At 32.8% G+C, this 24,033-nt stretch overlaps 1 protein-coding gene and 1 long non-coding RNA gene across 3 annotated transcripts; one reads left to right on the top strand and one right to left on the bottom strand.

The window, feature by feature from the left end:
• The first annotated feature begins 3,398 nt into the window (after nucleotides 1-3,398).
• On the top strand, nucleotides 3,399-8,803 carry LOC114186833 (neutral ceramidase 1-like). Its single transcript, XM_028074877.1, has 10 exons — nucleotides 3,399-3,673; nucleotides 4,123-4,548; nucleotides 4,905-5,113; nucleotides 5,381-5,725; nucleotides 6,070-6,334; nucleotides 6,428-6,695; nucleotides 6,788-6,913; nucleotides 7,027-7,090; nucleotides 7,350-7,516; nucleotides 8,154-8,803. Exons 2-10 carry the CDS (start codon nucleotides 4,202-4,204, stop codon nucleotides 8,700-8,702), a joined length of 2,340 nt encoding a protein of 779 aa, XP_027930678.1. The 5' UTR covers nucleotides 3,399-3,673; nucleotides 4,123-4,201; the 3' UTR covers nucleotides 8,703-8,803.
• A 777-nt stretch (nucleotides 8,804-9,580) lies between these two features.
• LOC114186595 lies at nucleotides 9,581-15,491 on the bottom strand. Of its 2 annotated transcripts, none has more exons than XR_003605117.1 (4): nucleotides 14,938-15,491; nucleotides 12,471-12,676; nucleotides 11,716-12,388; nucleotides 9,581-11,457 (listed from the first exon to the last, which is right to left on the bottom strand). It is a non-coding gene; the product is annotated as an uncharacterized LOC114186595 (long non-coding RNA). The 2 variants fall into 2 exon arrangements; XR_003605116.1 differs by having other exon boundaries at nucleotides 14,974-15,491.
• Nucleotides 15,492-24,033: the final 8,542 nt, after the last annotated feature.

Genomic DNA, 24,033 nt, shown 5'->3' with positions numbered 1-24,033 from the left:
GTGGATGCAACAATGACAGACTACTTCCACTTTTCTATGAAATCGCTCCTCCGACTAAAAGATACACATAACCAAATGTAGACTTTCTTGTATCCATACAACTGGCAAAATCTAAATCTGTATAACCTATGACTTCAAGATGATCAGATTTTCTATAAGTAAGCATGTGATTCTTTGTTCCTTGTAGGTATATTAAAACTTTCTTTACAACTTTCCAATGCTCCAGTCCTGGATTACTCTGGTATCTACAAAGACACCAACTGCAAAACTCATATCTGACCTCGTACATGTTTGAGCATACATCAAACTCCCAACAATAGATGCATAAGGGATATCTTCCATTTATTTCCGTTCCAAATCATTCTTTGAACATTGCATAAGACTAAACTTGTCTCCTTTCTGTATTAGAACGGGAGATGCTAAACTTTTATCCATTCTGAATCTCTCAAAACTTTATTAATATATGCATTATGAGACAAACTTTATTTTATAATAAATACACCAAAATAATATTACACCAATCATGCTATATATTACAATAAACCTTCAAATAAATAACAAAGTTTATTATCAACCACAACCAGTTCTATTTAAGATACACATCGCATTCATAATTATTTTGGCATAAATGGCAAGTGTCCTCGATGTACTTACTTTGAAGCCCACTTTCTGTGTTTTTTTAAGTTTTGGGCCCAGTTTTGTAAAAGGCCTTAGGTCAGCCCATTTGTTTTCATTTAAGAAACTCCTTCAGCTTTCCCATTTAGCACTTTACTTTTTTCTCATGCATCCAAAATAATTCCAACTTTTTCATCTCCTTTGAAGCAGAAGTTGAGCTGGGAACTTTGCAAAACCCTTCTCCGAACTAACTGAAGTGTTCGTCCCTCCATGTAAGTCAAACTCAAATTCATTTTTGTTCCTTTTCTTTTCAGTTCCAAAGTTTTGGCCTAGTGCGTTTTGTGGTCTAGGAATTGACTATGTCTTCCGTGTTCTTGTTTGCCAGCTCCTTAAGTTGTAGATGAGTGGTATTGCTCTTCTGTTGGAGCTTGTGTGTGGTAAGGTGAAACTCATTGGCAATGGCTCTGCAGAGCAATAGAGGCCATCACAAGTACAAGCAACTAGTGAATCCGGTCTCATTACATGTATCTGGATAATTGAGTTAGAGGGTCTTAAATTGTCTGTTGTCACATGCTTTGTGTGTTTACTGATCTGCCTACTTATAACCTGTTTGCATATGTGTATATCAAAATTATTTTTCTCTAGCTTACCCTTTTATTTCTGTGTATGTTTCTTGTTTGGTTTTTCTTTTTGTAATGATCACCAATGTTGGTGTGAGCAGATGTGGAGACTCTTGGTGACCGTGAGGATGGTGGAGATACAACTATTTAGACTAGGCTTAAGTGTATTTTGCTAGACTGTTTTGCTTTATGAAACATGTTTATGGCATTGTTATGTGCCTATGGTACTTTTTGTCTTAGTATATCTTGGATAACTGTAAAAGGTTAATTTTGATATAATTTTGTTATTATAATTATTATTTTGTTTATCATTAATTTTGATATAATTTTGTTCTATTTTATTATAATTTTGTGATACTTTATTTATTATAATTATATATTAAATGGGATGTCACATTTACATAAAGAATATATATCATTGCACGCAATCCCCCAATAACCGTCGAAACAAAAATAAAAGCAGGACATCAACGGTGAAGAATAACAAACATAAGATTCATGATAGAAAGTGATGACAACACTCATTATAAGAAAATGTGTTATTAACAACCAATTTTAGTGATCAAAAGTTGTTAGTCATTATATTTACCAATTTGTAAAACAAAACATTATTAGTTACTAAAATAGTCACTATTATTAATAAAAAGGTTAAATAATTCCATTGGTCCCCATTTTCATAGGAAAATCTCAAATATATTATCTTTTTCTTTTTTATTTTTGTCTCAATTAGGTCCTTATTTTAAAAATTCGTTGCAATTAGGTCATTTCCGTTAGTAGTACATCAACCGCGTTAACTATATGTCACGTGTCAGCATGTTTTTTCTAATCATTTTTTATAATTTTTATTTTTTTATTTTTAAAAAATAATAAAAATTGTCATCGGTCAAGCTGACATTGTGTCATGTGACAAAGGCAGTGTGATGTGGCAGTGACAATGTCATGTATTTGTTATTTTGTGTTAATTTGGTCCTAATTTTTTTAAAACTGAAGCAATTTCATCCCAATTCAAATTGAGACAAAATTTAACCTTCATATAAATGACACAATAATATTTTTAATCAGATTAAGATTTTATTTTACATTTAACTTTATTTAAATATTGTTTCGAATATTTATATATCAATAATTTATAGGCAAACATTAGAGTTGGTTTAAAAATAAAAACTTTATAAATTGAATTGTAAAATTTTAAATAAATATATTTATTTTAAATTGTTATAAAATTGTTTTAAAATTTTATATTTGAATTTATAAAATTGTTATTTTTAAAACAAATCTAACATTTATCTATAAATTATAGATATATAAATATTTAAAACAAAATTTAAATAAAGTTCAATACAAAATATACATTTAAATAAACATAATTTTGTTAAAAATATCAATTATAATAAAAATACCATTGTAAAATTTATGTAAAAATTAAATTTTGTATAGGGATGAGATTAATTCAGTTTTAAAAAAAATTTAGGACCAAATTGAGACAAAATAACAAATACAGATACTACATTGAAATTTTTCATATTCAATAGTGACACATGACACTGTTATTGTCATATCACACTATCTCTGTCACGTGGCATCATATTAGTGTGACACGTGATAAAATTTATTTTATTTTTAAAATAATTAAAAAAATCAAAAAAATTACATATTGACATGTGATACATAATTAATATTAATGAAAAGAATTTAATTACAATACATTTTTCAAAATAGAGACATAATTAAGAAGAAGAAAAAAACCTACTTGAAATTTTCCAATAAAAAGGATCAATAGAATTGTTATTAGAAAGTAATATGTTGGGAAGTGCGCGAACTCAAATCCTACTTTAAGAATATTTATAACATATGAATTAAAGTCTCAGATTTGTCTGCCATTCAAATTTAATTACCCAGCAAACACTTTACCACATTAAGTACATAACCATTTTTTAATTAATTTTTTTTTCACACGGATTAACTTTATAATCACTATGTGGTTAGCATTTGGTTTTATCGCAAGCACTCTGCATTATGCAGGTAACCTTGTTTGAAACAATTCCATCGCGGCTAAGCCCAAATTTGACAAAAGGGTCCATGTGTTGTTTTATGTAACAGGACAAAAAAAATCAATGTTTTTCTTTGTTTATGTAACAGGCTAACTTTCTTGATTTATTAATAATGTCAAAGTGGGAAGCTTCAAATTTCATAGGGAAATTACCCATTCGTGTCTTTGCAAGGTCGTTGGCCGTTGGCACTTGCAGTTGCTTCGAACAGCATGTCATGTCGCTAACATAACTTTTCCTTCCACTCTTTTTCGTTGCTCTTACTCCTCCATGAGACCCTCTCCTTCTTCTTCTCCCACTCTCACATTTTCTGGGTTACTCTCTGTGTAACCAATAGTTTCAAGAGTAGACTGGATATAGCTTATACTACTACCCTGTGTTTATATTCTGGTAAAGTTGTCTCCTTTTCTTTCTGGGTGGTGGAAAAAGATTTGTCTTCTTTTATTGTCAACCTATATAATTTTGAAATTTTGATTTTCTTATGATTGATTGTGAAATTGTAATCGATTGTGAGAGGTGTTGATCATGCATCACACACACAATAACACATTTTCTGGTTCACTTTCTATGTAATCAGTAGTTTCAAGAGTGGACTGCTTTTTTCTGGTTCACATATATTACTTTCCCAAGTCAATCCTCATGTAAAGCTAGCTGCTTTTTCTTTTTCTCAGGCAGTTAGATTTTTTTTCTCCTTTATTATTGTTTCCCTATATAATTTTGGAATATATTTTTATTATGGATCGGTTATTGGGTCTGATCATGCTGCATAGTTAGGTCTGGAATTTCAAATTTGATTTATGCTTTATTATTGTTAAGATGACTGAAAGTTTCGTTTTTAGGTGTTTTGGTGAAGGGGGAATGAGAAGAAGTTGCTAAGCTTGGAAAACTGGTCATTTTTACTTTGAAGTTGAATGTGTGATGGAGTTTCCTTCCTTTTATGGTTCGAATGTTTGGAGTGCATGTGCAAATATGCGAGTTTGGACCCTTTTCTTACTCCTGCTGCTACTGGAGACTGGTGTTGTGTGTTCTAGTTCTGACTACTTGGTTGGTCTTGGAAGTTATGACATTACAGGCCCTGCTGCTGATGTTAACATGATGGGGTATGCTAACACCGGACAGACAGCATCTGGAATTCACTTCAGGCTACGGGCTCGTGCATTCATTGTTGCGGAGCCAAAGGGGAAGAGGGTAGTGTTTGTGAACCTTGATGCTTGCATGGCTTCACAGATTGTGAAGATCAAAGTAATTGAGAGGTTAAAAGCAAGGTACTAGCAGTGTATAGTTCAGTTATCAAGAGTTATTGTGTCAGAAGTTGTGTTATCTTGAGAAAATTTACTTTATTTCTGCTTATAGTAAAATGGATCTGAATGTCTTTAAGTGTGTAGTTCAATTCAGAGAGTAAAATAAGCAATCTTAATCATTGGTGAGAAAGAAAGTGGTTGATGTTACATAGACTTACATAACAAATTATGATTGTATTAGGATATCAATCAACTGTTGATTGTTTTTCATCACAGCGATTTTGCATGTACTTACTTTAGATGAATGAATGAAATCATAGTAAGATGTTTTGATCTCAATAGTTGTGTGATTAAAGTACTATTTTCATTTTGTTTGACAGATATGGTGATCTATATACTGAAAATAATGTAGCCATTAGTGGAATTCACACTCATGCTGGTCCTGGGGGTTATCTCCAATATGTTGTGTACATTATAACTTCTTTTGGATTTGTGCATCAGTCCTTTGATGTCATTGTCGATGGCATTGAAAAATGTATTATCCAGGCCCATGAAAATCTCCGCCCAGGATCAATATTTGTCAATAAGGGTAAGGGATACAATTTGCATACTCTCTTCCTTCCTAGGCCTTTATGTACACCATGTACAAACATGCGATCCCACACACAGCTTTTATATCAATTTATTTATCACAGATGGTATGGTTCAAGTTCATACTAGATCTCCATTGTTGTACTAGTTGTTCAAGTATGAAATCACAGGATAAAATGATTAATGCTGATATATTTTCCTATCTTTAGGGGAACTTGGATGGTAATAACTTATGACTCATTGGAAGGTTATCTTATACTTGCAGGAGAACTCTTAGATGCTGGTGTAAATCGCAGTCCTAGTGCTTATCTAAATAATCCTGCTGCAGAGAGAAAAAAGTATGAGTATAATGTTGATAAAGAAATGACTCTTTTAAAATTTGTTGATGATGAATGGGGACCTGTTGGATCCTTCAACTGGTTTCCTACTCATGGAACATCAATGAGTCGAACAAACTCATTAATTAGTGGGGATAATAAAGGTGTAGCTGCACGATTCATGGAAGATTGGTTTGAGAAAAAAGGTTATGAAAAAACTGATTCTGCTAAAACTGAAGATGGTGGTTTGCCTCGAAAAATCTCAAATATAATTCCTGGCCTTCACAATAATAGTAAGATGCTTACACTTTGTCTTTTTATGTAATGCATCTGTTGTTGAAATTTTTGAATTCTTTTCGAACACTGATCTAAGAAGCATGATCAATATCCTAATTGATAGCATGAATATTTAGAGTTTTATATGTCAGGTGGATCCATCATTTGGAATACTAACACTTTTTGAAACCCGTGATGACATTTTAGATATTTCATTATCTGTTTCATGCTTTGGTTGAAGAACAAAACAAACTTACTCTGTGTGATTGATGTTATGTAACTAGGTCATCAGTAGTAAGAGATCTGAAAATTACAAATGACTAGTAATATTTATATTCTTATCTAAAATTCATTGGTGCAGAGCATGAATTACTGGAAATTGCTACCTCCTTTCAGTCTTCTCCTGGTAGATCAGCAAGCAAAACATCGAGTGTTTCAAAACGTGTGAGAGGTGCTCATAGGAAGGATGACAAACCTAGATTTGTATCTGCGTTCTGCCAATCAAATTGTGGAGATGTTAGTCCAAATGTGCTTGGAGCATTTTGCATAGATACTGGATTACCTTGTGACTTCAATCATAGTACATGTGGAGGCAAGAATGAATTATGTTATAGCCGAGGACCCGGGTAATTATTATTCATTACATACTCTGTGTCACAAGTGCATGGAAATGCCATCTAAGCCTTTGGAAGTACTAAATTGCATTATTTATGTGATAGCTACCCAGATGAATTTGAAAGTACACGCATTATTGGAGAAAGACAATTTAGAAAAGCAGTAGATCTTTTCAATACTGTGGATGAAGAGATTGAAGGGGAGGTCGATTTTCGACATACCTATATAGATTTCTCCCAACTTGAGGTAACCATTTCTGATGAAGGAGATTCTGAGGTTGTAAAAACATGCCCTGCCGCAATGGGGTTTGCATTTGCAGCTGGAACAACAGATGGACCTGGAGCTTTTGATTTTACACAAGGTGATGATAAGGTAATCTTTCTTTCATACTGCATTGTCTTAGACAGTAATCTTAAATACTTGTTATGGTTTATGCTTATTATTTGTTCTGATGTGTGTGTTAGGGAAATCCTTTCTGGAAGCTGGTGCGCGACTTGCTCAAGACACCAACCAAGGAACAGATAGAGTGTCATCGCCCCAAACCGATTTTGCTAGATACTGGTGAAATGAAGAAACCATATGATTGGGCTGTAAGTTACTCATAAATCCTTTCCCTTGGTTCAGTTTAGTTATCTCCTTTGTGTTGGTTGAATAAGGACTCTTTTGACTTTATGAAGCTTTCATGTTGGTGTTAATTTTGCAGCCTTCAATACTTCCGATTCAGATCATTCGAATTGGGCAATTGGTCCTTCTTTGTGTACCAGGAGGTACCAACTTGTCTCCTGCTCTCTTATTTTATTGTAATATGCTATTGTTGGAATCTCCACCCTTCATCTTCTCAAGTTTTGTTTCAATTACGACAGAAACTTTGCATATATAAATACATCTAATTCATGTTTATTGTTTTTCCCGTGGAAATTGATGGCTATTTATTTATTCATATAAGTGTTTGTGAAACAAGTTATATTGGTCCTTATATTTCTTCTTGGTGCTTCATTCTTGTTTGCCATTGTTTTCATTTGACAGAATTCACAACAATGGCTGGGAGGCGTCTTCGTGATGCAGTGAAGACAGTGCTAACTAGTGAAGAAGATTTTGATTTCGATGACATTTACATTGTTATAGCAGGGTTATCTAACACCTATTCACAGTACGTCACTACATATGAAGAGTACCAGGTGCAAAGATACGAGGTCAGTTGTAAGAGCATGAAATTCACAACAAACATTTGACATCTCTTAGATTACCATGTAGCAAGGACAATTGAAACACTGACAAAAGTTTATTTTTAGTGATCCAAATTCTTAATCACATCATATTACTCTGTATTGACAAAAGATAGATAGAATCAGACAGGCCTTTTGAGCATTTTTGAAAATTTGTTCCTCTTAGTCATATGCTAGAGTTGGCCAACTAAACATTGTGCACACTTGTGCTAACATGCACACACATGTATGTCGATGTGGGACTTTCAAAACACACCTCTCACGCCGAAGCATATATATCTCAAGCATGGGACTAGACAATAATGATGGTTCGCTAGCAGCCCGATAGTAGGTGGAACAAAAGATCCAACCCAAAAAACAACAAATTTTGCTAGGATAGGCTCTAACTCATGGTTCTAATACTATATTAAGAAGTAGACTTTAATCTTAACTTTACAAAAACTGGCTTTTTAGATAAGGTTTGCACTCACTTATATACTCAGAAATTGACGATATTTCTAATTGATATGGGACTTCCAACAATGTGGATAATGTTACAGTGATAATAGCACTTTTTTAGTGGCTATTCTATTTAAGTTTCTGACTTTAAATTTCTTGTTGTCAGGGTGCTTCCACACTATATGGTCCCCACACACTAAGTGCATACATTCAGGAGTTTAAGAAACTTGCAGTGGCCCTGATCAACGACGAAGCGGTAGAAGCTGGTCCTGAACCCCCTGATCTCCTTGAGAAGCAAATAGGTTTACTTCCACCAGTTGTGGTGGATGGAATTCCCCTTGGAGTAAATTTTGGGGATGTTTGTGCTGATGTGCCGCAGAACTCCACCTTCAAAAGTGGTGACATGGTGGCAGCTTCATTTTGGTCGGCTTGTCCTCGCAATGATCTCATGACTGAAGGCACCTTTGCACTGGTGGAGTTTCTCCAAGAAAAGGATGATTGGATTCCTGCATATGATGATGATGATTTCTGTCTCCGCTATAAGTGGTCAAGGCCTTACAAACTGAGTTCAAGGAGTAGAGCAACATTGGAATGGAGGATACCAGAGGGTGTGACTCCTGGTGTATACAGATTTAGACATTTTGGTGCTGCAAAGGGTTTATTTGGATCAATTCATCACTTTACAGCTTCATCCAGTGCCTTTGTAGTAGCCTAAACTAAAGGGAGCCATGTTCTTGCAGCCATTGCTATATTTATCATTTGTCTTGCTGAACTTTAACTGAATCCGTTCAATCTTAATGAAGGTTGATTTAACTATGATCACCTTTATCCTTTTTCCCACAAATTCTGCAGCTAACCTTATATTTGCATACCATATCTCTGGTATAAAAGGTATTATCTGCAATGTATAATGTAACATATAGTACATATTTTACTTTTACTTTTATTATAAGTGAAGGAGGCATATTTGAGTTGGTAAATGATAATTTCTTTTAAAGTATATTTTTCTAGTTTTCATATATTAAATATCATTTTTACAAATTCTCCTGAAAATATATTTTAATGGTATGGTATTTAATTAATTTTATCATATCTTCTAAAAATATTGTTAGTATTGAGAACATGGATGTGTCTAATTATTTTACTTAGACCTTCGAAATTAGATGGTGGTCAAGTGAACTGATGATGAGTGCATAAATGAGAATAATATATATTAGTTTTAGATAAATAAGATGCTTGTTTGTAGAATAAAATTTACTTTGATTGTAAATTTTATATTAAAATCCACTTTTGTTGTATTTTCTTTCATTACTAAAGTAGAAGTAACTAGTAAATTTTGCATTTTGGCATATCAAGTCTGATAAGGTCTATGAGATGTAGTTACATGGAAGCAAGATATCTGAAGTCATCGAAGCCCATAAAAAGTGATAGGGATCAAGTTATGCTTTAGCTTGAATTAGCACTTGTTAAGAACTTTTTTTATTTAGTTTGATATCACAGGAAACAATAAATAAGGAAACTCCAGGGAAGTTAGCCACTAAATATAAATTCAATCAATACATACATACACATTTAATTTAAGAGGATTACGAGTGTGAAGATTTGCTTCTATGATATAGGAGTAGATTAAACACATAATATGAAGTAATAGTAGACATAATTGTCGAAAATGAGAAGATAAAAGCAAGACAATTACACATGAATAAGATCAAGAAATAAAATCAACCACTAGATTTATTTGGAGTAATTTCTAAAGTCGCTCCCACTTCTTCTTCTTTTTTTGCTGTTGCTTGTGTGCTTCAAGAGACCCAGCAAGCTCTTCAACTTAGCATTGACCGGTCCTTTGATTCTTCAATTGTCCATACCACATTCTCAAAGTCATTTGTCAACGACCTCAAGACTCATGCTCTCCAACTTCACTTTTAGTGTTTGAAACCATACTTGCTTCACTCGGTCGTCCTCTTTATATGCCTTCTTCAAAATGTCTCATGTTTCTTTTGAAGATTTTGTACTTTCAATCTTCCCAAAGTCAAATTCGTCCACAGCTTGGTATAGGATGTACAGAGCTCCCATGTCCTTTGTATGCACTCCTCTCAACACATTCATCTGAACATCCAACCAATTCGTGCTCTACATGTATTTTCCACCATCTCCCAATTTTCTTGGAAACCAAGATGATCCTTCATTTTGAGACTCCAATTATCAACTTGAGCATGAGCACACAATTTGTAAGACTAGTCATCTCTCACTCTTGTTTTTTCTCAAACACTCAAGCTAATTGATTCCTTTTTCCCACTTAGACACCCAAACTAACTAGCTCTTGTTGGTACCACTTTGTTAGCAAATCAAGCTTTTGTGAACAATGTTATTCACATTTTCTATGTTGTTATTAATCAACAATATAATTTACATACTCAAATAGTTCTAGTTGTTGTAATCAAAACAGATAAAAACGACTAAGACATTAATTACTCGTAAGACTACAACGACTAATATATTAATTACTCACAACAGCTAATATATTTAAATTTATTCCATTTAAGTTTACCTAACGGTTCCTAGTTCAGTTCTTTCTCGTAGCCTACATAGCAAGCTTATGCCAACAATTGTAAGTCCATTCACATCATGAAGAGCACTCTTATTAGAAGCTTTTCTCTAGACTACAGGGATTCTTTTGTAAATTTTACCCTGTTTTACCCAATATTCCTTGCTTAAAAAACATTTGTAGTGGATCAATCCATCCCACTTGGTCCATGGATGGTCCTGACTCAGATGACTATGTGTTATCAGAATTAATCTAACTTCTACTGAAATTCAAGGCAAAAATTACTTTGTTACTAATAATCCGTTGAATCAGGGATTGATCTAATCCCTTAATTATTGGGAACTTAAATCTCCCTCCAACAGACATACATTACATCAACAGAAGATTTCCTCCACAAAAATAAGACTACGTAAATATGAGGATAAAAATTAGCTTTTATTGGCAGATTATTTTCTCAACAGTTAGAGTATTTTTTTTATCTGAAATTATTTTTCAAACAAGTCAACATTTTTTATTCAACGTTAACAAAGGTTGGTTTTTTAATGACACTGTTACAGTTATTGATTAGTCAATATAAATTTGGACTATCGTTGAACACTTTTAAGAGTTTTCTTGACTAATATTGGCGAGACTATCTTTGAATAGATATCAATCAGATTTTTTTCATTAAAATTTTGTAGTAATTATTTTTTCTCCATGATTGAAATATTATTTCTAAACAAGAAAATTAAAATTTAATAAAGTTGAATTGTCTTCCTTATCTAAAGGAATATTTGATAAATAAAAAATTTAAAGCGTATTTGCTGAAAATTGTAAAATTTACTTTCCATTCCCATAGGCCTCAACAAATAGTAGTCCAGAAGCATCTTGATTTAAGACATGAAGTCAAAAGAAGAGAAACCCCTCTGATCAAATACTCAAACACCTGCATACATAAAAAAAGTTTAATGATGCTACATATATATGGAAATTAATTTGATGTATATGGTAGACCTTTAGGAACAGTAGAAATCTCAGTTCTTGATCAGACAAAGCAAGCACTATTCCTTAGACTCGATTAACTCCTATAAAAATATTCCTAACTGCTTATTGAAAATTATTGGCACAAAGGCTATGTTGAAAAAACGGCGACAGAATTTAAGAAAACAATTATGATTGTCATACATTTCCACAAAACCACTACCTGCTTTTCATACGTTCCTATGTAGCAACAGCATCCCAACCCATGTCATGCATTAGGTTGTGCATCTTCTGCTGAAATGTTTGATGTATACTTCAATGGAAAAATTTGTGGTGATCCAGAAAAAGAAGATTGAGAGTGGTTAGCGATTAGTTAAAAAGAAGGGATAATATGAAGCACAAGAATCCTCTCAGGCAGAGGATTTCTCTCAGTTGACTTCAACAGAGATAATCTGCAGCCCACAAACATGGGAGTAGAGAATTAAAACACGGATTAATTAGTCAACCGAAGGAGTTTTCCGTTCTGTAAGGCGCGAGTGCAGTTAGGTACAGAAGAAAAGAGAAACAAAATGTAAGAAAGGGTGTGTTCAGCTAACACAACAGAGTCAAGTAAAATGGAATTGTATAATACTGAAATTCTCTTTCAAAAATTCCTTATTCAGCAAACGCAAGAGTTATGTAAATGGAGTTAAAAAATTCACTACTCATGTAATCCATTTTAAGTTGACAGAGAAGCAAACAAGCATTAAAGTACAAAGGAAAAAACATGGAGAAAACAGAAACAAAGAAGAAAAATGCAGTAGTGTTATATTGGGAGAAATGGCAAGAAACCTCCTTGTCCTCACTGAAAGAATAGATCCATGCGATTCCTTGCAATCCCCGAGGATGAAGAGAAGCTGCAAAGAAAAGGAAAATCAACAAGGATGGCAAGTTCAATTTGAGGAATTTCAAGAGCATGGGGGAGAGAAACTCTGTTACCAACTGTTAAGCTGCAGAGAATGCATGACTGAGTAGCAGAGGCGCAACAATATCATTCCTTCTTTGTCATGCATACAATTCCATGAAACCAGGCAAGACCTACTGATGATGATAGGTTGATGTAGAATACTTGATGCACAATAAAGGGACAAATCGTATTTGACAATCCAACATGTGTAAAACTAGTAGTTGGTGCGCCTCAATACCTGAAATTATACAAATATATTGAGTATGAGCCAAAGGCTTGAAAAACTATACACTCTACATTTTTCCTGAGAAGTATACAAAGTGCATCACGTTCATTCCAAAAAAAAAATTTGATAGAAAATATGAATGACAAAAACAAGTAGTGACTCTGAATTCAAGTCTCTGCTGGAATAGAAGTTCTCTTGGTAGCAAATCAAGATATTTGAAAAAGAATAACCCAACTAAATTGTGACAATTGAAATGAAGCTATTATTGTGAGATGATGATAAATCTATGCCTTCACTACACTCCTGTCTGGTATGAAGGGACTAAGAGCATAAAAGTTAAGTTTCATGCAATCTAATAAACAGAAAAAGATGGTGCGGTCTCGTTTACAATTCAAACTTGTTAGAACTTATAATGACATTCACATCTAAACAAAAACTACATTTGAATTTCTTCTGACTAAAAATGGATTTATACAGATAAACCTCAAATAGTGTTGCATTCATATATTGTGGGAAATTTTAGGATATTACAGCAAAACAAGTGGTTTAGGACTGGGTTTTGGGGTTTGTCTAAATGTTTTCATGTTTGTAGAATCATATGCTTTGTTCAGTTCAGCTCTTTTTAGGACTACTCTAACGTAGCAGGTTTTTTCTTCAGTAGGAATCGATCACATGTAAAGGAGTTTACCACAATCCATGCACTATGGCCAACAAATTGAACTAAATCCCAGACTACCAGGTTTATTTATAATTTTTCTTGTTTTAGTTATCCTACCATTAGTAGTACCCTTCTGTAGTCCTCAACAACAAAATCAGGATTGACAAACTAAAAGAGTCCTGTTAGGGAGAAGTGTATCTTTTCACTTTAGGGTTTCCACAGTAAATATTGATCTATACAATGTTTTCCCAATAGTATCCACTAAAAACATTTCTTAGACTAGAACTAGGCAGCACTGAATTGAATTTTATACAACATTAGCTTGAAAATTTAGAACATTAATTGATCAATCAACAACAAACCGATGATAGTAAATGTGATAAACAGAAACAAAAAAGTAATGGCACAACTCAATGCCCTACTGAACTATAAAATATATCAGTACCAACACAGCCTTTACAAACTTTCATAGGAAAAACCCAAATGCATTGGGACAAAATTGCAATGAAGTAATTTCAGAGTGAGGATAACAATAAATAAGACAGTAGTATCTATTAAATCCCTTAAAAGTATAATCTTCACATTCATGGAACCCAAGAAGAATAAGTTAGTTTAGTTCATTGCAGATCTGGAAACCAGTTCGCATACATTGTAATCGAGGCTATAGCCACAAAAATACATTTGCATCACTTAGGACTAAACTTAGATGTTCATGTATAAATCTCAAACAGCGATATACAGTAACGCATTTAGGACACGCTTTATTTTAAAACAAAAAACCAGGGGTGACCCTGATGTTTAGGACTGAGGTTTGCGCTTGGTTCATTGCAGAAACTGCTATAACTTGGTCTTTCATAAGTTGTTTTCAGTTCAGTTTAGTTCTTTTCGTATTGTATACAGCAAGCTCCCGCAATTAGTTTTAAGTCCATCAACTTTATCAAGAGCACAGTAATGGGGAAGCCTTTTTTTATGCTATTGGGATTCATGTGTAAGTATTGCCCTATTCGGTATGTTTTACCCAATATATCCTGCTTCAAGCCATGTTTGCAGTGGAGCTTGGCTTTTCTGAATTGAATCTTTTACAACATTAGCAAGAAAAGTTAAATTGATCAAACAACGAGTTAAACAGAACTTGTACAATACAATTGTAAATTACCTATCCCAGTTGGTCAGTGAACAGTATTGTGTTAATTACTCCAACTTGTACAGAAAATCAAAATAGAAGTAAAATAGCTTGGTTTATTTTCCAGATAATAACCTGATGGTTTGGGGATTAATCTAACCAGTAATATTAGAAACTTAAATCGAACTCCAAGAGACATAAAAGGAAAGTATTGCAGCCACAAAGAGAGAAAATAAAGCCTACATAATATGAGCATAAGCATAATGCCAAAAACACAATTCAAACCCTACATATTGTTGAACCCATAAGTTGGGGATTAACCTAACCCCAAATCCCAATCCAACTTGTATAGGAAATAATATTAAAAGTAAAATAGGGTGGTCTATTTTGCATAGAATAAGTCGATGATTTGGGGATTAATCTAGAGAAAATTAAGACTACATGATATGAGGGTAAGCAAGCATAAAGCCTAAAACAGAACTAAAAAAGTACATATTGATGAAGCAGGCTATATCTGAGATGCTACACCTGGGAGTCCTGGTTGCTGTTCTGTATTTGGAGGTGTTCCAGAGAGCAGCTGAGTGATGCAGTAGAAGGAGTTCCAGATCAGGTGAGTGATGGAGTTGAAGTAGGGAAGGAGTAGGTTGGTGAGGAAGTGAAAGAACAAGAATTTGAGTATCAGTAAAAGAAGGAAGTTAATGAGACAGAACCAGGAAAGGTGAGCAATGAGAATCCACAGCAGTGTTTCACAAGCAACTATCCCTGACAAATAAAATGTTATAATGGTGTTGGGCTTGTCCATGTCAGCGGCGGAAGCTATAACATGGGAAAACACGGCGGTGACCAGAAGGGACAGGGTTGGTTCCTGGAAAGGATTGATCTTGGAGACTCCATACTTGATTCCGATACAAGTTAACAGGAATGTTATAAGATTATGGTAAGCTGCCTTCAAGCTTTTGATGGTCAAGAAATCCATGACCGATAACTTCTCTAAATTCTAAATAACAAACTTAAAGGTGGGTAGACTCTATTTCTTAGAATGAAGCTGTGGCTTTTTTCTCATAAAAAAAAAATGCTGTGTTTAAATTGGGATCTTTTATAATAGCGCTGGGGGGCAACTTCCAAAGAATGTTCCATGCCAACATAACCATTAACTTTTTGTCTCTATTTGTGTTGAAAAATGTAACTTTGTCCTCTCGATTTTTTTGTCTCAATGGTCACGATTTTTTTAAAAATTTAAATTTTTTTAAACAGATCATTAATTTATCATTAAAATTATTTTGTTGATATAATAATGTCAATGTTAATGATAAATTATTGATATATTTTAAAAAATTTAATAAAAATGGTCAAATTGTATTAATTTTTTAAAGATTTTAAAATAAATTGGGATTAATAAAATTGAGGATCAATTTTTGAAAGATTTTGATATAAATTGGGATTAATAAATTTGAAGACCAACTTAACATTTTTGTGAATGAGAATAGTCACCAAATGAGTAATTAAACTAAATGTTTATTAAGATATCACTTCTCTCCAAACTCTATTTCTTAGAATGAAGCTGTGGCCTTTTTTCTCATAAAAAAAAATGCTGTATGGAAATTTTTAAAATCTGGTGTTTTGTGTAGCCCCTAATTCCAGAGAACCACAAATTGGCGTCCAGGTGTATGACTTTTCACTTCCGCAATACCAAATTTTCAATGATACACCACACTGTCCGTTTTATTATTACTATTGTTATTTCCTTATTTACCCTTTTGTTGTTTTTTATTTTTTCTATCGTTTTAGATTTTTTTTTTCCTTAATGTCGCGTGGTCCGTTTTTAAGAGTAAGTTGTTATTATTATTATTATTATTAGAGTAAACACATGTGTTAATGTGTTTTTATATACACATTTTTTTTTTAATATGTATAATATTATATTAATAATTAATGATATTGATGTATAAAAAAATAAAGTAAAATATATGAAAAAAATATGAAAAAATAATTATTAATAAATAGGATAAAAAAATGAGATAAATAAATAGTTTTATAAAAACTTACAAAAATAATTGTTAATTTTTAAAATTTTAACAAATAATTATATTATAAAAAATAAAGTTGAAATTATAAAAAGTGAAAAAAATATAAAAAATCTCTTTATATACGGCGTAGATTTACTATTAAAAGAATTAAAGAAAGTACAATCGAAATTCCTTAAATATCCTTTTTTTATTGTGGTGCTATCTATCTATTTTTTGCGCGTTTTGTTATTTTAAGATTTTCTCTTTCCCATAATGCCCATGTGTTCCGTTCCGTTCCGTTTTTAAGAGTATGTTGTTATCTATTATAGAAGAAAGTACAATGGAAATTTCTTAAATGTTCCTTTGTTTTATTTGGTGACTATGTTGTTATCTATTATAGAAGAAAGTACAATGGAAATTTCTTAAATGTTCCTTTGTTTTATTTGGTGACAGCTTTTTTCTTTTTTTCTGTCATTTTAGATTTTTCTCTTTTTCTTGTGTTTTAATGAGTGGAAAGATTGATAGAGATTATTTATTTGAGTGAATTTAAGAATGAAGTTTGTGTTGATTTTTTTTAAGGGATTTAAAAATGATAGAGGAGTAAATTTGAGAGTAAATTTTGTGAAAATTTATATAGGATTTGAGTAATGTGACTAATAAAAAATAAAATTTAATTTATGTAAAAGTTAGATTAATAAATTATCCTTAGTGTTGAATATAATATAAATGATAATTAGATAAGTTGTAATTAATTTTTAATTTTTTTCTACATAAATAAAAATATTAAAGATATTTATTAATTGAAAAAAAATATATCATAATGTATTTGAATCGGAAAATAAAATATTTAAAAATTTTCATTACAGACAAAAAAAAATAATTTTTAATCACACCATTACTAAAAAGTCTTGCCACAACATAACAACAATCAAAAAATCAAAAACAAGAAACAAGAAATGGCTGGAATCGGATACAAGCAATACGTATTAGGATATAAAATTGAAACACTTGAAATCGAATACATCAACAATGGAACCAGGTAAGTGGAGAAAAAGGAAACAAGTTGGAATCGGATACAAGTAGAGTGTATCCGTTCCATTACTTCTTCATATCTCCATGGAAATTTCACAAAGCTTGGGTGTGGTATGAAAAATCAAACAGACTAACATAGAAGGGAAGGAAAGTAGAATCAATAAAACATCTTGTTTCTTATAAAGATCTCGAACCCATAAATGTAGTTTCAGCTACGAAGATGTTATAATTTCTAATATAATAACAAAGGGTGAAGGAATAAATTGACAAAGTTATCTCACAAATTTCTTCAAAATAATGAAACCAAAATTATAGTATAAACTCTCAAATCATCCTCCTTCATTCGATTTCTTTCCCTAAAAACGAACATCATTATCTTTACTAAAGCATCGCTCTCCATTCATCTGTTCTGTTTTTAAGAGTATGTTGTCAATTCCTTTCTGAAAAGTTAATTTAACAACAGGTAATACTTTTTCTTTTCACTGAAATAGGTAACTTGCAATTGGATACAACTTTTAAACTCATAATAATTTATACAACGCTCAGTTGTTTACTACTGAGCTAAAGTTTTAGATAGAAAATAAACTATTTAATTCAATCATTCACATTTAGTCGATAAAATATATTATTACTATTATTATTTAGTTGATAATTTAGGTGTAGTAATTTGATGTATAAATTTAAAATAATTATTTTAATATATATATATATATAAGATATAATTAAACTTTGTTACTAATTTGATCTCAAATTAAAAAAAATAAAATTGGATCATTTTAAAGAATTGGAATATTAAATAGAACCAAAATATTAAATAGATGACTAAATTAAAAATAACTATTACCACTAGCACGTGTTATGATTTTAAAATGTCACGTGACGATGATGGTAAATTGACATGTAAATGATTTTATATTTTTTTAAAATTATAATTAAAAAAAATTAAACAAAAATTAAAATTTTTTAAGTAATTGGAATACTAAATTAAACAAATCAAAAATATGAAAATCAAATTAAACTTAACAAAAAATAAATACCAAATTAGTAATTATACCCTATTTTTATTATTTACTTTTAATTCACCGTTTCGATCTTTCTTAAATTCGAGACTTCCGATACAGGTTAACTGAAATGTTATAAGAGCGCAGTAAGCTGCCTTGATGCTTTTTACGGCGAGGAAATCCATGAGTTTAGAGATAACTTCTCTCTGAATAGCAAACTTATAGTAGGTACGTGGGTTCAATTCTTTATAAGATAGGAGTTTTTTGTCATTCAACCTCTTTTTTAAGAATTGTCCACGCCACCATTATTTTTATTAGTTTTCTAGTCTTGTTATCCTTATGGTTTTTCAGTGCTTGTTTAGCTCATTTAGTACACTCTGTTGAAAAGTTGAAGGCTCCCTCATTTACTGCAGTCTTGTAAGTTTGACTGCTAACATGGTAATATCATCAGATATGAATAGGAATGCGCACTTAAAAATGATTTGATTGGTGAAGGTTTGCGGGTTAAGACTTGATGGGGACAATAATAAATAGGAAGGTTTGTGTTTCTCACCAACATCCTCGGATATGAATAAGAATGTGCGAGTAGGACGTGTTCTCGTATACAGGTTTATTATAGTCAAAGAATGCGGAGCAAAAAAATAGTAGAGAAAAGGTTGTTCGTGATCGGTAAAAGGAAGCAACTGACAGGCAGTGGTGGACCTAGGATGTGACAGTGGCGGATTAGGACGTGACAGGGGGATCACGGCTCCCCCATTTTTTTTTTTTAATTTTTTTTATATATATTTATATATTTTTTAAAATTATATTATATATTATTTATATTAAAATTATATTATGGAAAATTATAATAAAAGATAAAAAAAAATTTAATAGAGATATTAATTTATAAAAGAGATTAAGGTTTTTTTCTGATTATAAGATTTTTTCATGTAAATTATCACGAAAGTCTGTGAAGAGAGATAAATACAAAGGTTGGGAAATAGAGGTTGGAAACACATAGATTGAGATTCATGTATACATTCTTGCATGATCTATCACAAATCAAGGTTAGTATCTTATTATGATTTATGTATGTTAGTTTATGATTCTTTTTAGGATGTTTCTTCCAAATTAAGTTTATCCTAAATTAATATAACCCCTAATTATGATTTTAGGGATTCTTTTATGAAATTGGTATAAACCCTAATTATAATTTTTCCTAAATTATTATAATCCTTAATTATGAAATTTAGGGATTTTGTGTTTTTCGCTACTTATGGTATTTTTTTTTAAGTTTTGAATTTATACAGTATTACTTATTTAATTAAAGTAGTATGAGTTATTATTAATTTTTGCATTGTGATAATTGTAATTTATGAATATAAATTTTATTTATTCTAAATAGGTAAGAGGTGATAAATTTATATTAGAAAGATTATGATAAAAAGTAAAAAAATTGATTCCTTTTTTTCAAAGAGGAAGGTTTGTGATGAAGATGAAAAAGAAATGCATTTACGTTAACTAAGCTTGATAAATTTAATAAGAACCAAGAATTTAAGACAATATAAAACAAATCTCTAAAGTTATCAGAGTTACATATAATGAATTTAACAATTCAATAGAACGTGATCTGAAAAAAACGACATCAAATTTGACAATACCACCAAATCAAATTAATGAGATACGAATACTTGATCTAAAATGGTATTCATGAATTGGTATCATGATATAATAGCGAATGATAGTAATATTTTGTTGAATTCTACTATTATATGTGTTTGTTATAAGAAGAGGAAATGAAGAGAAAAAAATGAATAGTTTTTCTTCTAAAAAAAATTATATATAACAAATCTAATTTGGCCCCCCTACAATTTTAGTCCAAGTTCCGCCACTGCTGATAGGCGATGATTTGTGAGGTTATAGTATATTGTCGATCTCGTTGTTTCGAATAGATTTGCGAGATAATTGTACCAATTTACCACTCTATCACTTCCCTTCTATGTTGTTCTGTTTGATTTTCCATACCACATCCAAGCTTTGTAGAATTTCTATACATGGAGATATAAAGAAGTAATGGAACGAATACGTTGTACTTGTATCTGATTCCAACATGTTTCCTTTTCTCCACTTACCTGATTCCATTGTTTGTGTATTTGGTTCCAAGTGCTTCAATTTTGTATCTAGATATATATTGCTTGTATCTAATTTCAGCCTTTTGTTTTTTTTTTCTATTGTTGTTACGTTGTGGCATTTGCAGTTGACTTTTTAGTAATTGTGTGATTAAAAAGTATTCATATTTTTGTTCTGTAATAAAAAAATTTAAATATTTTATTTTTCGATTCAAATACATTATAATATTTTTTTTTCAATTAATTTAATATCTTTAATATTTTAATTTATGTAAAAAAAAATAGTACAACTTATCTAATTATCATTTTATATTATATTTAGCATTAAGGACAATTTGGTAATATCACTTTTTTATAAATTAAATTTTATTTATTATTAGTCACATCACTCAAATCTTACACAAACTTTCACACAAAATTAACTCTCAAGTCTATTCCATTATCACTCTCAAATTCCTTAATAAAAATAACACAAATTTCACCTCAAATTCACTCAAATCAATTATCTCCCCCTTCCTCAAATCTTTCCACTCATAGAAACACACCCTTAAAATGATTTTGATCGGTGAAAGGTTTGAAGGTTCTACATTTTTATGGAACAATCAAACACACATACCTTTCATTGACAAATACACAAATTAATGATAAACAAAAAGATGAAACAAAAGTTTTTTCAAAAAATAAATAATTAATTAATTTAAAAGAACAAGAAAAAAAAAGTAGAAAACTCGCACCACCTAATCATCCTGTTGATCATACTTTTGTTTTTTCTTTACTTTTTTTTTGTCATTTTTCATTTTAATCTTCTCTTTTCTTGGAGCCAAAGCCCAATATCTCTTACTTGGAGGGTGCCTTCTCCCTGCACCTCCAGGTCTTCTTCAGTATTGTCGCAACCGGAATCGCGACGGAAAGGCGAACCGACAAAAAGAAAACGGATTTAAAAAAGAGATTTGGGAGTCGCCACCATAGTTATTCTGGAAAACTATGGAAAACCGTAAAAATAAGACAAGTCTGCGAAAAACCAGATTTCGGATTCGGGAGTCGGTTACGCGTAGGGAAGGTGTTAGCACCCTACAGCGCCCGCCCGAGGGGGCGGTACCTTTAATTAAAAATGCAAAGTTGATGTGGTTTTCAAAATATTAATTTTCCCCAAAAATAATAAGATAAAAATGCTAAAAGAAACAAAATATATTTTCTTAATTTTTTGAGCCCGACAAGGATTGACCTTGGTCCTACGTTTTCTCATTCAAAATGAGAAATCAGGAGAAAATGATTTGATTTTTTTGGGAGTGAACCTGACAAGGACTGGCCTTGCTCCTACGTATCTCACGGTGGAGAATCAAGGATCATGTAGTTCTTTAAAAGACATTTTTGTTTGAAAATATTGATATATTTATATTTTGAAAATTGTATTTTTTGGTGATTTTGAATTACTTGAAAGTATGTGTCACACGACGCGAGCGGTCGGACAGACACGAAAAGAGAAAGAAAAACTATCTTTGGTATTTTTGGAAAATAAGTGTCACGCGGTAGCGAGCGACCGGACAGACACATTGAAGTGAAAGAGAACATTTTTATTTTATTTTTATTTTTTATTTTTTATTTTTTATTTTTTTATTTTTTGTAATTTTTAATAATTTTCAAATATTTGGTTTTCTAGGAATAATAAAAATAAATTAAAAATAAATTAAAAAAACAAAAAAAAAAAATAAATAAAAATAAAAAAAATAAATAATAAATAAAATAATAAGTAATAAATAAATAAATAAACAAAAATACATAAATGATAATAAAAATAAAATAAAGATAAATAAATAAATAAATAAAAGGAAATAATTTAATTAAGAATGATGAAAGTGAGAAACAAAATATGGGGTACATGGACGATCAGTGGGGGCTGCACAAAGTAATCACAATAACAAGTCCAAAAGTAATGAACAAAGATATGGGATGCATGAGTATTACATGTGGAAGGTGCATGAAGTAAGATGTGGGGTGCGCGCAGTAGATAAAGGAATGTGCTAAGGAAATACAAAACGGAGGTGCAAGAATTAAAAATGGGGGTGTACACGAAGAAAAGAAAAGAGGAGGGCGTGGTTGAGGTAAAAGAGGGGGTGCGTGTGGTAACTCAAAGCCTGCAGCGAGTAAAATATAAATCAAGTCCAAAATAGGAGTAAAAAGTGTGCTGGGTGCGAGATTAGTAATTGTAGAGGTGCACGTGGAAACAAACAAACTCAACAAAAATAAGAGATAGGGATGCGGGTAATTAAAACGGGGGTGTATGAAGAAAGATGAAACAGGCCCAAAACATCAACTAGGAGGGGTGCGAAAATTGAAAAAGGGGGTGCGCGGAGCAAAAGTGTTCAGCCCCAAAGTCTTCCCTTCTCAAATCAGAAAACCCTAATGGCTCCTCCTCTCTCAACGCGACCTTCTCTCTTGACTCTGCCTACCAGAATGCCACCTTCACCTTCGCACCACCACGCCACCACGCGGTCACCGCCGGCGGATTCATCGGCGACATCATCGCCCTTCACTCCACCTCGCGCGAAACGCTGCCGCACCAGGTCTCCCCCTTCGCTTCTCCAGCGCGCGCGAGAGCCCCCTCAATCGCATCCTGTCCTCCAAACACGAGTCACTCCCTCGCGAGCTTCCGGTGCCGCCAGAGCCACCGGCGACGAAGCCAACGCTACCAGAAGCGTGGCCGGCCTCCGCTGCGCTCCCAGCTTCTCATTCTTCTTCTCGCGCGAGACAGGGGCTGCACTCATCCCCTTCGTGGCCTCGAGGACTCACCTGCCGGAGACCGCCGTCAGCGGTTCCAGCCGCCGCTGACATCCGCGCCAGCGCCCTCTTCGCCCCCATCCTCTTCTGCACGAAAGAGAGGCACGCGAGGACTCTGCAACTCGTCACCGCCATGCCAGCCACCGTGATTGGGTTCGAATCTGCCTCGCGGCCAGCGCGACCACACCCCGCCGTTCAGGGCTCCGAATCGCCGGCGGCCTCGCCGGCGGCGAGGGTTTATACTCCCCCGTTTATCTGTGTGCTATGATTGGACGTGGCCGATCGGGGAAAATGAAACAGGAATACTGGCACTGAAATGGGGATTACGGGATGGGGTTATGGCTTTCTGGTTCTGTGCTCTTTTATTTTTGGGCTTTTTTCGTGCAGGTTTGAGAGGAAGACGGTGATGGGTATGCGTGGTAATGGAGGAAAATGGTTTTGAGATTGGATGATGAGTATGAATGGAGGTGTTCTAATGGCCGAATGGGTATGATTCTGGTTGTTTGTTTGTGTACAGTACGTCCCATCGGTCAATCGGCCATTACTGACTCCCAGGTTACCATCGGTTCATCGGTAAAGTAACAGCGATGGACCCTCTAACTTTGAGAGCCCATCGGTCCATCGGTTAAACAACTGCAATGGACCCACCAACCTTGGGAG

The sequence above is a fragment of the Vigna unguiculata genome, chromosome 6 (genome assembly GCF_004118075.2).
Source record: "Vigna unguiculata cultivar IT97K-499-35 chromosome 6, ASM411807v1, whole genome shotgun sequence".
Classification (NCBI taxonomy): Eukaryota; Viridiplantae; Streptophyta; class Magnoliopsida; order Fabales; family Fabaceae; genus Vigna; species Vigna unguiculata.
This window is presented reverse-complemented; position numbering and strand designations above follow the sequence as displayed.

Excerpts from the sequence above, each read along its gene's own strand:
- LOC114186833 (XM_028074877.1), top strand. The coding sequence starts at position 4,202 with ATGGAGTTTCCTTCCTTTTATGGTTCGAATGTTTGGAGTGCATGTGCA. Across the intron at positions 6,335-6,427 it reads TGTTATAGCCGAGGACCCGG|CTACCCAGATGAATTTGAAA; the intron begins GTAATTATTATT and ends TTTATGTGATAG. Across the intron at positions 6,914-7,026 it reads AGAAACCATATGATTGGGCT|CCTTCAATACTTCCGATTCA; the intron begins GTAAGTTACTCA and ends TTAATTTTGCAG.